The sequence below is a fragment of the Malurus melanocephalus genome, unplaced genomic scaffold (assembly GCF_030028575.1).
Source record: "Malurus melanocephalus ecotype Western Australia unplaced genomic scaffold, MMel_1.1 scaffold_316, whole genome shotgun sequence".
In the NCBI taxonomy this organism is placed as follows: Eukaryota; Metazoa; Chordata; class Aves; order Passeriformes; family Maluridae; genus Malurus; species Malurus melanocephalus.
The window spans coordinates 43,261-56,499 of NW_026623548.1; the positions used below are offsets into that span (position 1 = coordinate 43,261).

The 13,239-nt window shown below is 51.6% G+C and overlaps 1 protein-coding gene across 1 annotated transcript in view; it reads left to right on the top strand.

The window, feature by feature from the left end:
• The window catches only part of KSR2 (kinase suppressor of ras 2), a gene marked incomplete at its 5' end in the record, with an annotated part of 60,526 nt that overhangs the window by 42,986 nt on the left and 4,301 nt on the right, over positions 1-13,239 (top strand). Inside the window, 3 exons of the mRNA XM_057377449.1 lie at positions 4,615-4,711; positions 8,486-8,619; positions 12,561-12,692. Of these exons, the coding sequence (XP_057233432.1) occupies positions 4,615-4,711; positions 8,486-8,619; positions 12,561-12,692 (363 nt within the window). The remainder of the gene's footprint in view (positions 1-4,614; positions 4,712-8,485; positions 8,620-12,560; positions 12,693-13,239) is intronic.

Below are 13,239 nucleotides of genomic sequence, written 5' to 3' on the forward strand. Positions count from 1 at the left end.
GGAAAAGAGAAAAACAAGCCAATATATGGGAACAGCTGCAAAACTTCCCAAATAAGTCAGGAACGTGCCGGAATGCACTGAGCTTCTTCTTCCCCTCTCTGGTCCTGCTCAAATGAAATCAAATAAGTCCCGGCTCAGTGGTTCCTGTTGCTGTTTCTTTCTTAACATTCCCCAAAGGGTCCTTTTTTCCATGAAAATCTCTAAGTGGGGAAACTGCTGGGGAATGTGGGAGCATCCAAGCATCCTTTGCCATGTCTTTCCTCCAGCACAGAGGTAACCTGGGAGCAGAGGTATTTTTATATTAAAGCATTTTTTATTAATTCCCCACCTCGCTCTCTTCTCCAGTGTCTCCCCTGGGTCTGTGGTGCTGACTGTCACCATGGTATCCGAGCTGCTTCCCCTATAAATCCATATCCCGGCAAGGGATGAACTTCCCGGGGTCTGGCGTTTATCTCCTCTTTAATTGAGCGGGCGTTTGGGTGGATGGCTGGGAAGAGGRAAGGGGAGCACAGAGCTCTGTGAGTGATGGAATGTGCCGTGTAGCTGCTAGGCTAACAGCTCAGGATGATCTTGCAGGGATTGAGCTCGAGCAGGGATTGGGCTGCAGATGTGGAAATGTTGGCCACTGGCATAGAGGTGGTGGCCACCAGTGTGGAGGTGACACCATCCGTGTAGAGGTGTTGGCCATTGGTGCAGAGGTGGTGGCCACTAGTGTAGAGACARTGGCCATTAAWGCAGAGGTGGTGGCCATCAGGGTASATGTAATGGCCATCAAGGTAGAGGTGATGGTCATCAGTGTAGACGTGATGGCCACTTCTGTAGAGGTGGTGGCCATTAATGTAGAGACAATGGCCATCAATATAGCGATGTTGGCCATGAACATGGAGGTAGTGGCCACCAGCGTAGAGGTGATGGCCACCAATGTGGAGACAATGGCCATCAATGTGGAGGTGATGGTCACCATTATAGGGGTGATAGCCATCAAGGGAGAGGTGATGGCCACCAGTGTAGAGGTGTTGGCCATCGAGGTAGAGGTAATGACCATCAATGTAGCGGTGATGGTCATCATTGTAGAAGTGATGACCACCAGTGTAGAGATGATGACCAGCACCATCAGTGTAAAGGTGGTGGCCATCAATGTAGAGGTGATTGCCACCAGTGTAGAGGTGATGACCACCAGTATAGTGATGATGACCATCAATGCAGAGAAGACCCTCAGTTTAGAGACAATGACCATTAGTGCAGAGATGATGGCCATCAATACAGAGACAATGCCCATCAATACAGAGACAATGCCCATCAATACAGAGACAATGCCCATCAATACGGAGACAATGACCATCAATACAGAGACAATGCCCATCAGTATGGCACAGAGGGGTAAGAACCCCCAAAGGATGACAGTCAGATGAATCTGTTTTCCCCTGGAACAGCAGAAACACCAAGAGGCAGCGCTCCAGCTCTTCCTCCCTCGTCCCRAATCGTTCCTCTGTGCGCCGCCTTGGCTTGGCGCCTGCTGCTGATGTCTCCAGCCCACGTTGGGAATGCAGAGTGTTTATAAAGCAATTTGGGATTTGGCTTGCTTGGCTGAACACTTCAAAAACTCATTTTGAATTGAGAGTGGCATCTGCAGCAGGATGGGGTCAGGCCTGTCCTGGTGCTGGGGAAGGCACCGGGATGTGGATGTGGTGCACTCCTGAGAACCCCAGAAAGAATCTCTGCATCTCTGTCCCTGCTGTCCCTCAGCTCTGGATGGCATTTGGTCATCTCGTGGCACCGGGGCAGGTGTCATCAATCTGGCCTTGGYAGGGAGTGAAGGGRGTGAAATTCCTCATCCATTTAGAGGAAAACAAARCCTTGGGATAAAAACAAACCCAAACCTCTCCCTTTGCTGCTCCTCCAACCTGGTTCAGTTTTCCATTTTGTGAAACACCTCGGGAGCTGTGGAGTTTCTAAAGCACCCGGAACAGAGACCCACCACTCTGCCGCCAGGTGGGACGGAGAAGTTTGGGGAGTTGAAGACAAGAATTCCTCATGAATTTCCACTTCAGCGCTGAATGAGCCGCGATCCACCTGAAGATGCAAATCAGCTGCCTTGTTTTCGGCACCGAGCGGAGGCGTTTTTTGTGGCCTTGTCACCCACACCCCACCTCAAAGCCATGCTCAGCGAGGACCTCTCCAAGAGGAGAGGCGGAGGGCTCCGAGCGCGCGCTGCTCTTTGTCCAACGCCATCGGGGAGCGATCGGGGAGCGAGGGAAAGCGGGATTGTTGAGCTGTGCTGTGAAAAGGTTCCGCAGGTGGCGGCTGAATGGGCTCAGGTGCTGCACAAAAGGTATCAACCGGGCTTTATCTCCGCGTTGGCAGCTCCTTATCCARCAGGAAAGGTCGGATGCGGCGGGCGCTCGGTGGATTTGTTCGGAGCTGTCATTCAGCGAGGAAAGGGGAGAAGCACCTGGGCCGCTTTGATGGCTCTGAGGAGCAGAGGGGACAGTGATGTGACCTGGTGCCACCACCCCGGGTCCGGCTACTCTCCTGTGGCCGCTCTGTCCATTGGAAAGCATTTGGAAATCCTGTAAATGGAGTGGAAAGATGGGAATCTCATCAGTGAAGGGCCACAAGCTCCTCTCTCGGGGTTATCTCAGCGGTTCAGACAGTTAGAAAGGCGAGGATTTTCCTCTAAACAACCCTTTCCCAGGAAAACAGCTGATCTTAACTGGCTTTAGGGCTGAAATCCAGCCCCGTTCCAGYGCTAATCCACTCATTGCATTTCCAGTGTCAATTTGTGGCCAATTCAGATCACAGGCAACTGGCCGTGAAATGGTTTTCTCTGGGAGAAAACGCGTTTTCCGGGGATTGGGAAGGGCTGGGGGAACTCCTGTGTGTGCAAACAGGTCACGGAGGTGGCGGAAGGCTGTTGTGTGGAAGAGCTGAAAGCCTGGTGGGTTTTTGTAGCAAATCAGTGCAGAAAAATAAAGGTGGTGGAAGGAGAATTTGCGCCCTGCGTTGTTCTGCACGATTTAATTCGTTCTGGTTACTGAAACCCGAGGATTTTATCACTGATTTCTGAATGCTTGGATCCTAATCTCCAGCAAATTCCTATTTAACTGCAGCCAGACTGTAGCAGGGAGGATGGTTTAGAGGGAGAGATGGTTTGGTGTSGCAGCTGCCTCGGGGTTGAATCCAGCTGGGATGTGCCGGGACTCCTGAGCAAGGAAAACCATCTCTGAGGGAGCACTTGCTGCCCTAAATCCCTGCTGCATCTCAGTTGTGTCCAGCAGGGCAATTTCCAGCACTCCCAGTGAGGAAATGCTTTGAAGGGTGCTGCTGTCTTTCCAAAATCTGTGGGATATGGAATTGTGTGGGATTGATCCCATTCCTGCTTCGCTGCTTGTCCTGGAAATCCTGCTTTCTGCCCATGGATTGGTTTTAGGAGCAGGAGAGTCCTTCGTATTCRTGAGCTTCTGGAGTTTGGGGCTCTTCTGAGTTTCATGGGCTCATGGAATGGGTTGGGAGGGACCTTAAGGCTCATCCCATTCCACCCCATGCCATGGGCAGGRACATTTCCACAATCCCAGGRTGCTCCAAGCCCTGTCCAAGGTGTCCCTGCCTCTGGCAGAGAGCWGGARWCAAATGGTCCTGAAGTCCSTTCCAACCCAACCCATTCTAYGATTCTTTTATGATTCTGTGATGATTTTCACCTCAAAAAGGACAAAACCTCTCCTGGGGGATRAATCCAAACCAGTTAGGAATTCCCAGGGCAGGAGGAACTGGGTGAGGACAAAGCAGCAGAGCCGAGCGGAACGAAACCCCGGAACTTTTAATTTTCTAATCCAATCGACATCTGCCGTCACCAAACCTCTTTAACGAGGCTCTGATGGGTGTTTGATTTCCCAGGCACAGGTACCCAGTCTCATCTTTCCAAAGTCGCCCGGAATGAGCGTGGGCGGATAGAGAAAAGCAAAAAAAAAAAAAAAAAATCTCTTTTTTTTGGTGGGCGGGAGTCGAGGCAGCAGCCGCCCACGTCCTCCATTATGATATTCAAATGTCAATATATTTTTAATTGGTTTATATCCATCTCCCCCCTCCCCCCCCCATATCCAGCTGCCTTTGGTAATTAAGGCTCTGTAAATAGATTTTACTGTAATTGGTACGAGAAGGAAAATTGGAGGACATTGTACAGCGTGTGGGGTTGGGTTTGGGGGATTTTTTTTTTCCCTCCCCTGTCTTTCCTCTTTTGACTCATTTTACATCTGGGAGCTTTGCAGCCTGAGGGAGGAAGAGGAGGAGGGGGGAGCCATGGCCAGTCCTGCACAAAAGCTCGGAATGGGGAGGACCAGGTGGTTTTTTCCAGGCTCCTGGGTTTTTTCCAGCCAGGAGCCAGCCCAGGTTGTCCCTTATGGCAMCACGGTGGTGCCACCAACACTCTCCAGGAGTGACAAAAGCTCCCTCCCAGCGCCAAACTGGGAGAGSCCCCAGTTCCCTGTGGAATCTTCAATCTGCCTCGAGCCAAGGGGCCAAAATCCTGCAATTGTTTACAATTCCTCACTTTATGATTTGGGGGTTTTTCTCCGGGAGGGTTTGTAACTTCTCTTTCCCTTTTYCCTGCTCCTGCAGCCTGTGCAAAGGACGGACTCTCTACTCAGTGGTGAGGGATGCCAAAATCGTCCTGGACGTCAACAAGACGAGGCAAATAGCACAAGAAATAGTGAAGGTACGACCTGGGGAGGTCTGGATCCGGCAGAGAATGGGCTGAATCGCTGTGGGAACTGGGAGAGGAGCAAATCCAAGGATTCTGAGCGGGATACAACCACTTGGCTTTCAAATCCAAAGATTCTGAGTGGGATAGAACCACTTGGTTTTCAAATCCAGACATTTTGAGTGGGATAGATTTCCTTGGCTTTCAAATCCAAGGACTCTGAATGGGATAGAACCACTTGGCTTTCAAATCCAAACATTCTTTGTGGGATAGAATTCCTTGGCTTTCAAATCTGAGAATTCTGAGTGGGGTAGAACCACTTGGCTTTCAAATCCAAGSATTCTGAGTGGGGTAGAATTCCTTGGTCAAATCCAAGGATTCTGAGAGGGATAGAATTCCTTGGCTTTCAAATCCAAGGATTCTGAGCAGGATAGAACCACTTGGCTTTCMAATCCAAGGATTCTGTGCAGAATGGAATTCCTTGGCTTTCMAATCCAAGGATTCTGAGAGGCATAGAATTCCTTGGCTTTCAAATCCAGGTTTCTTGTCTCTTTCATGTGGCTGAATTGGGATGGCACCAAAGCTTCCATGGGCTCCCCATGCCTGGGGTTCATCCTGCTCCTCTTCCCCGCTGGAATTTCACGTGTTTAAATCTGGCATTGCTGCTGTGAGGGAGCTCCTGGTTGGATATTCCTCTCCTTTCGGAAAAAAATGTTGAATCCAAGAATGATTTGGCTGGGAAGGGACCTTAAAGCTCATCCTATTCCACAGGCAGRGACACCTTCCACTACCCCAGGTTGCTCCAAGTTTATCCAGCCYGGCCTTGGGCACTTCCAGCATTCCCAACATTCYCATAAAACATTCCCCTGTGCCACGAGGCTGAGCTCATGCACATTTTCCAGAGCTCAAAAAGCTTCTCCTTCCCCAGGAATGAATCCAAGTGCATCTTCCATGCTTCAGACGTGTCCCTATAAACAGTCTTGAGAAGGAGCCTCACACTCAGGGTGGAGTGGCTGGGAATTTGGGTCCTGAGCCTTCCTGTGGGATGCTGGCAGTGGCCCTGAGGTGTTGAGTGGGATTTTACTGTGATCCCAAACATATTCATCCCTGGGAGGATCTGGCGCCTGACCTACCRTGCCCCTGTACCCTGCTCAACTCTTCCACCCCAGAGCCAAAACCTGGAGCTGATCCCACATTTAACTCTGGAAAAACAACAGAAAATCAGATTTTCCAGCAGATTTAAACCCCTGAAATATCCAAATTGGGGTTCTAAAGCAGAATACGTTCAGCAATGTTTCCTGGGTGGTGCCTTTTCCTGCATGGTACTTACACTGTCTCTCATTAAATTGCCAATTTTCCATTTATTTAGACCCAGTTTTAACTTTTAAATTTAAATTCCTCCAATTCTCCTGGAGCCTCTGGGCAGGATCTGACAGGTGAGCATAGCCTGAGCTCTTTTGAGGGGTACCTTGAACTGGGGGTACCTGAGCCAGCCCAGAGCCTTCCCCTTCTGAATTCCCACTTCTGATGCATATTTTCCACTTCTTAGACATGGATTTCTCCCACTGAGCAAACACTCGAAGCATCACAGCTTAGCCTTGTATTTTTCCCCTATTTTGTGCTCAGGGATTTTGCCTTCCAGATGTTCCCAGCGGGAAGGACGGCTCAGTTCAGCCCCTTTCCCTGCATGGCTTCCTTGCTCCATGTGGGTTTTGAGGATGAGAAATCCTTGTTTTCTGCAGCTGCTGCTTCATAGGAAAAGGTTGGAAACCTCCAGCTCTGTGGGGCTGAGAGGCAGAGGGAYTTTGTATCCACCCCAAATTCCAGAGGAATTAACCGAGCTCCAAAGGCTCTTTCTGTTCTTTCTGAAAGGGAATTCCCAGAGAAGTCCAGCCCCATCACAATTCCCTCTCACATGGCCCATTCCTGCTGAGGAGCAACTTCCCACCTTTCCCACCTTTCCCCACCAACCTCCAGCAGRTATTTTGGTGGATTGGAGGTGGAGAAGTGAAGGAAAATCCCAACACGGTGGTTGGGATGGGCTCGGGGCTGCGCCGTCCAGAGGCTTTGGATTTGCAGCCAGCTCACAGCAGCTGCTTGATTTTATCCCTCGAGTCCTGGAATGTGACGGGAGCGCTGCTCAGATTATTGGATTAGCGGGTGCAAGGTTATCCCAGATCCTCCGGAGGCCAGGGATGATTTATCCGGGCAGAGGTGCCGGCAGAGGGAGCTGCCTTTTCACACAGCCAAGCAAATTAAGGCATCAGCGGGCCCCGAGTGTTTCCTCAGGGATCATCCCGGGGCCGAGGTGGCAGGGCTGGAATTTGCAATGGGATCTGTGCAGGGTGAGGAGAGGGATGTGGGTTTGCCTGGGGAAATTCCTTCGATAAAGGATGATTCTGTGGAGATGTGGGAGCAAGGTTTTGATATTGCACTGGGATCCCTCAAACAATGGGAAGGAGCTGCAGAGCATTCCCATGGCACTGGGATTTATCCTGCTCAGGGCCCTGCTCTGGACCTGCCCAGAAAGACATCAGAATGCTGTTCCCTGCTCCGCCCCAGCCCTTTTTGGAGGTGACAGTGACATTGGAAAGCCGATTTTTAAACCTCATAATTATTTCATGTGCTGGGAACTGGGAGACCCCTAATTAATCCTGGTGCCTGGAACGGTCCTGGCATCCAGCCCCGAATCTTTTCCTTCCTCCAGCATCCCTTTGTAGAGACTCTTTAGGATTTTCTCCCCACGGGGGTGCAGTGAAACCCCAATACCTTACTGGGTTTGGGTGTTTTTCCTGTTTGCTTCCCCACCTTTTCCAGATGGTGGAATTCAGATTGTGACTTCTGGCTCCACATCAGCCGCCAGCTTAAAAATAAATTCTTCCCCGACAGCCGGCGTGGTTAATGATGACAGATGAAAAGATGAGGCTTAGGATGGATGGATCCCCGTGGAATTCCGGTTAATAAATCCCCCTTTTCCAGAGACAGACAACCAACATTCCCTCTGAAGCAACAGTTTGCCGGCCTGTTGGGTGCCGATCTTTCAGCAGCATCCTGTGGATCGAGTTTTCCCCGAGTCTGCTTAGGAGAGTGAAAAGTGGGACAGCATCAAAATCCCTGCTGAAGTCAGGATAAATGTGCTTTATCCCCCTCCCCATTCCCAGAATTATCCCGCGGCGCTGCACATCCGCTGCGCGGAGCTGCCGGCAGTCTGCTTGATTTGCCGAGGCTAAACAGGAGAGTTTGGATTTCCCACCCATGGCCTTTTCGTGCCTCATTAGCGCTAATTTTAATTAACCGCCGAGCGATTTTTCCTGGGGGAAAGGAATTAAGGCAGGACTCCCGCGAGGCGCCCGTTTCCAGGCGGATGGGGCCGTCGGAAGCGCCGGCGGCTCCGCYGGGGCGACGGGGAGCGCTGACTTATTACCCTGCTCACCCAGCCCCCGAAAAAACGGAGGCGAGAACATCATCACCATCCGTTTCCCAGCGGAGGATTCCCGGGAAGCGGCTGCTGGGCAGGTTTGCCGCTGATTTTTCCTGCGGAATCCATCAATCAGGAAGATGAGTGGCCGCCGTCCCGTCCCCCTCCGTGAGCCCATCCCAAATCAGGGATCCCTCTGGGCACTTTCCCTCCCTGCAGGGACCTTTGGGGACGTGATCCTGCTCAGATATGCCGTGGTGGCTCGGGAATGGTCCCATAATCCCATGGGAACGTCCTGCTCTGGTGTTATCCCTCCCGTTTGTGCCGCTTTTGTAATTGCGGGTTGTTTTCCTCCCTCTGTTCCATCCTAGGGAATGGGGTACCTGCACGCCAAGGGCATCCTCCACAAGGACCTCAAGTCCAAGAATGTCTTCTACGACAACGGGAAGGTGGTGATCACCGACTTCGGGCTCTTCAGCATCTCTGGAGTTCTCCAGGCGGGCAGGTAGGAGGACAYGGAGACCCTGGAGTTCCTCTCTGTGCCCTAAACCTGGGAACGTGGGGAAAGATCCCAAAAAATCCCTCTCCAAGTGCCTTTTTGTGCCCCCAGCCTCAGCACACAGGAGTTTGGGGGGCCCTGCGGTGTCGTGGGGCTGCTCTGTTTGAAGGGAATTGGTTTTGATCCATCGGATGGAACACGATTCCGCTCTGGAATTTTGGCTCAGCAAGGCAGATTGTGCCACTTGGACCAACCTATTCCCATGGGATTCATCATTCCCATGGCCAAAACACCCCACAGCCACCCAGGAGATGCTCCTTGGGCATCAGGGCTCCTTCATTCCTCAGCTTTTCCCTTTCCATTGTCATAATTCCCTGGCATTTGCCTCCTCTGCTGCCCAGACCAAGCGATGCCATCCCTGTGCTGTCCCCACTCYGGTGACATTTTGGGATTTACAGACATCTGGCCATGGTGTCTGTGCTGGGCATGGAGCAAGGCAGGGAAAAGGAGAGCCAAGCTTGGGGCTTTCRTAGCCTTGTGACATTTTGGGTTTAAATCTGAGGGTTTTGGTAAATATTYCTTATTAAAAATTGTTTTCCTGGTGCTTTGGGATGTTTTCCAGCTGTAGGAATGGCAGAGCAAAGAGCTCCAGCAGCTGTGAAAAGTAGAAAAAGCACAGCTGGAGGGGTGGAAAAGAAACAGAAGTGGGGAAGAAAAAACAGAAATGGTATTTTCTGTTTTTTTCAAGTGGAAAATAAGCATTTGCTGACTTTTCCCACCTTTCCCACYAAATCCTTTGTGTTGGGAGCAGCAGAGGCCAAGCTTGGGCAGTTTCCTCCTGGTCCTCCATGGCAAAGATGCTGAGGAGATCAAAAGCCCCTTGGAAATGATGGATTTTTCCCCCAATTTCCCAGTGATGAGGTCAAAGGATTAGAGGAAAAGGCAGCAGCCTCTCTCTGCATCCCATGCTGTGAAATACCATATTTTCCTCTCTGCCTGGATAAATATCACAGGTTTTAGCACAAACTTGGCCAAAGGTTTGGAAGGCCAGGAAATCCAGGATCTCCTGCTGTGGTAAAGTGGAGTTTGCCTCTGGTTTGGCAGCTGGAGGGGGGTTTGGGATTCAGGGCCTGCCAGGAGGAAGGGACGGCTCGTTCCAGCAGGGAATGAGGATTTGGGGAAAAAACAGCCCAGTTTTGCCAGGAATCTTTGCTGTGAAGGTCAGGGATGCTCCAGAAATGGACTGAGAGATGGGATCCTGRGGGAATGGGGTTTTTGATGAGGTGGCCAATGTGTGGCCACCGCTGCCCAAGACTGGGATGTCACTTTTGGGGACAAAATCCAGGAGATGACTCAACAGAGGAAGGATGGCCAGGAAATYGAGGCTGGACAGCAATAAGCAGCATTTTGCTGGAAAAAAAAAATGAAGAAAATGGGAAAATTCCTGCTTTGGGCTGCTGGAGGAGAGCTGAGAGAAGAGCAGRGATCCACAGCCTCTGTGAGTTTTGGAACAGGAAGTGTCTGCAGGTCTGATCTCCCCTTTTTGGGGTGGGTTTTTTGCTGGTTTTGGTTTTTTTCTTTTTCTTCAGACAAAGAAGGGAGATAAAGCCCAGTTTTGGGTCCTTAGAGGCATCTCCGGAGAGATTTTTGGAGGTCAAATTAAGGGTGGTGACGTTGTGAATGGCAGCTCCAAACTGGCCTGGTTTCGCTGGGGTTACGACGTTGCCTGCAGAGATTTGGGAGCTTGGGTGGAAAATCAGATTTATTCCTTCTTCATTTAAATGTAAATTCCTGGGCTTGGCAGGGCTGCTCTGGAATTATCAGGAGCACAAGGTGGGTCTGGAGGAGCCTGAGGAACTCCTCTGCTCCTGCTTCTGCCCTGGGGGTGGCCTGGAGGATGTTCAGAGCGTTGTGGTTGTGAAGTAWAACCAATTTTGGTCATAAACTCTCAAATTGCTGTAATTGAGCCCTTTTTGGGGTCCCATTAAATCTCAGCTGGGTGTCATTGCCCAGTGATGACACAAGCGGAGAGGAGCCATCCACACCCCGGGGGATGAGGAGGCTTCATCAGTGATTCCCTAGGGAGGGGCAGTGTCCTTCCCTAGGGAGGGGCAATGTCCTCCTCCTCTAGTCAGTCCCAGCGAATTGAGAGTGGCTCTGCAGACAGGAGGATCYCAATTTGTCCTTTTGGGATTGCAGGCACAGAGCTGCCGTGAAATCCCAAAAACCGGCCAAGCTTTGTGGTGTGAGCCCATCCCTGGGAACTGTACCATGGGATTTTGTCCCCAGATGGACATTCAGGTGGACAGATGACCCCACAGCCATCCCTTAGCCCTTCCCATCACCATTTTTTGGAAGGCTGCAAACCCAAACAGGGAGAAAATCCTGGCATGACCCACCAGGGTCTTCCTTTTCCAGAAAAAGGGCCCATGCATGCTATGGGACATTTGCTGCTGCCACTGGGACAACATTTATCATGGTGGAGTTAAAATCTTATTTTACAAGGATTATGTGGGAAAAAACAGGCTTAAATCCATGGAAAGGGGTGGGAAGCTGGGGCTGCTCTCTGGGAGTGTGGTGGTGATGTTCCCCTGTGGTACCCATGGCTCCAGCTCCATGTCCCAGCCCAAATTCTGTCCTGCTGCCACTGGGACAACATTCCTCAGAGCAGGGTTAATGTTGTGGTAAAACCTGACTTTGCAAGGATGATATAAGAGAAAACCAGGCTTAAATCCATGGAAAGGGGTGGGAAGCTGGGGCTGTTCTCAGGCAGTGTGCTGGTGCTCTTACCCCTGTGGTACCCACGGCTGCAGCTCTGTGTCCCAATCCAAATTCTTTCTGGCTGCTATTGGGACAGCATTTCTCAGAGCATGGTTAAAACCTGACTTTGCAAGGATGATATAAGAGAAAATCAGGCTTAAAATCCATGGAAAAGGGTGGGGGGTGGGGGCTGCTCTCTGGGAATTGGGTTGTGGTGTTGTACCCACAGCTCCAGCTCCATGTCCCAGCCCAAATTCTATCCTGCTGTCACTGTGATAACTTTTCTCAGAGCAGGGTTAAAACCTGATTTAGCAAGGATGATGTGGGGAAAACCAGGCTTAAATCCATGGAAAACGGTGGGAAGGGTGGGGGCTGCTCTCTGGGAGTGTGGTGGTGCTGTACCCACAGCTCCCGTTCTGTCCATCCTGTGCCTGAATTCTGTCCTGCTGCCACCATGACATTCCTCAGAGCAGGGTTAAAATCTGATTTAGCAAGGATGATGTGGGGAAAACAAGGCTTAAATCCATGGGAAATGGTGGGAAGCAGGGGGCTGCATCTGCACTCTCTAGGAGTGTGGTGATGCTGTCACCCCCGTGGAACCCACAGCTGCAGCTCCGTGTCCCAACCCAAATTCTTTCTGGCTGCCACTGGGACAACTTCTCTCAGAGCAGGGTTAGAACCTGATTTTGCAAGGATGATGTGGGGAAAACCAGGCTTAAAATCCATGGAAAAGGATGGGAAAGCTGGGGGCTGCTCTCTGGGGATGTGGTGGTTGTGTTGTACCCATGGCTCCAGCTCCGTGTCCCAGGCCAAATTCTGTCCTGCTGTCACTGTGATAACTTTTCTCAGAGCAGGGTTAAAACCTGATTTAGCAAGGATGATGTGGGGAAAACCAGGCTTAAATCCATGGAAAGGGTTGGGAAAGCTGGGGGCTGCTCTCTGGCAGTGTGCTGGTGCTCTCACCCCCATGGCACCCACAGCTGCAGCTCCGTGTCCCAACCCAAATTCTTTCTGGCTGCCACTGGGACAACTTTTCTCAGAGCAGGGTTAGAACCTGATTTTGCAAGGATGATGTGGGGAAAACCAGGCTTAAATCCATAGAAAGGGTTGGGAAGGGGTGGGTACTGCTCCCTGGGGATGTGGTAGTGGTGGTGCTGTACCCACGGCCCCGCTCCGTGTCCCGGCAGGAGGGAGAACAAGCTGCGGATCCAGAACGGCTGGYTGTGCCACCTGGCTCCCGAGATCATCCGGCAGCTCTCTCCGGACACCGAGGAGGACAAGCTGCCCTTCTCCAAGCACTCGGATGTCTTYGCCCTGGGGTGAGTCCCGGGATGCCGGGAGGGGACAGCCAGCAGGGAATTGGGGTGGATGGGTTGGGTGGGAGCTGTTTGGAGCAGGCAGGAAGGCACGAGGACATGGCTCATCCCAAATCCAAAGGGATGCTGCCGGATGGGATTCCCATTGCTGGGCTGGGAATTCCTGCTTTGAGGAATTTTGAGTGAAACTCTCCCTAAATCACCAAATCCTCCTGCTTTGGACCAGGCAAAGGGATCCAGAGCATGCTGAGGATGCCAGCCTGGGGATGCAGAGGGCTGGGGTGGGAACACAGGTCTGGGAGCCCCTGGACCCCTCAGTGCTACCCTAAATCACCAAATCCTCCTGGTTTGGACCGGGGTGGCTCTGGGCAGTGGGATCTGCAGTGTCCTGGGAATTCCAGCTTGGGATCCTCCTGGGGTGGGTGCTGATGAGAAGGTGCTTGGGAGATRGAYGGGGATGCCAAATATTGGGGACACAGCTCTGGGAGTCCCTGGACATCCTGATTCTCCCAAATCCTCCTGTTTTGGCCATGGACTGGGGTGGCTCTGG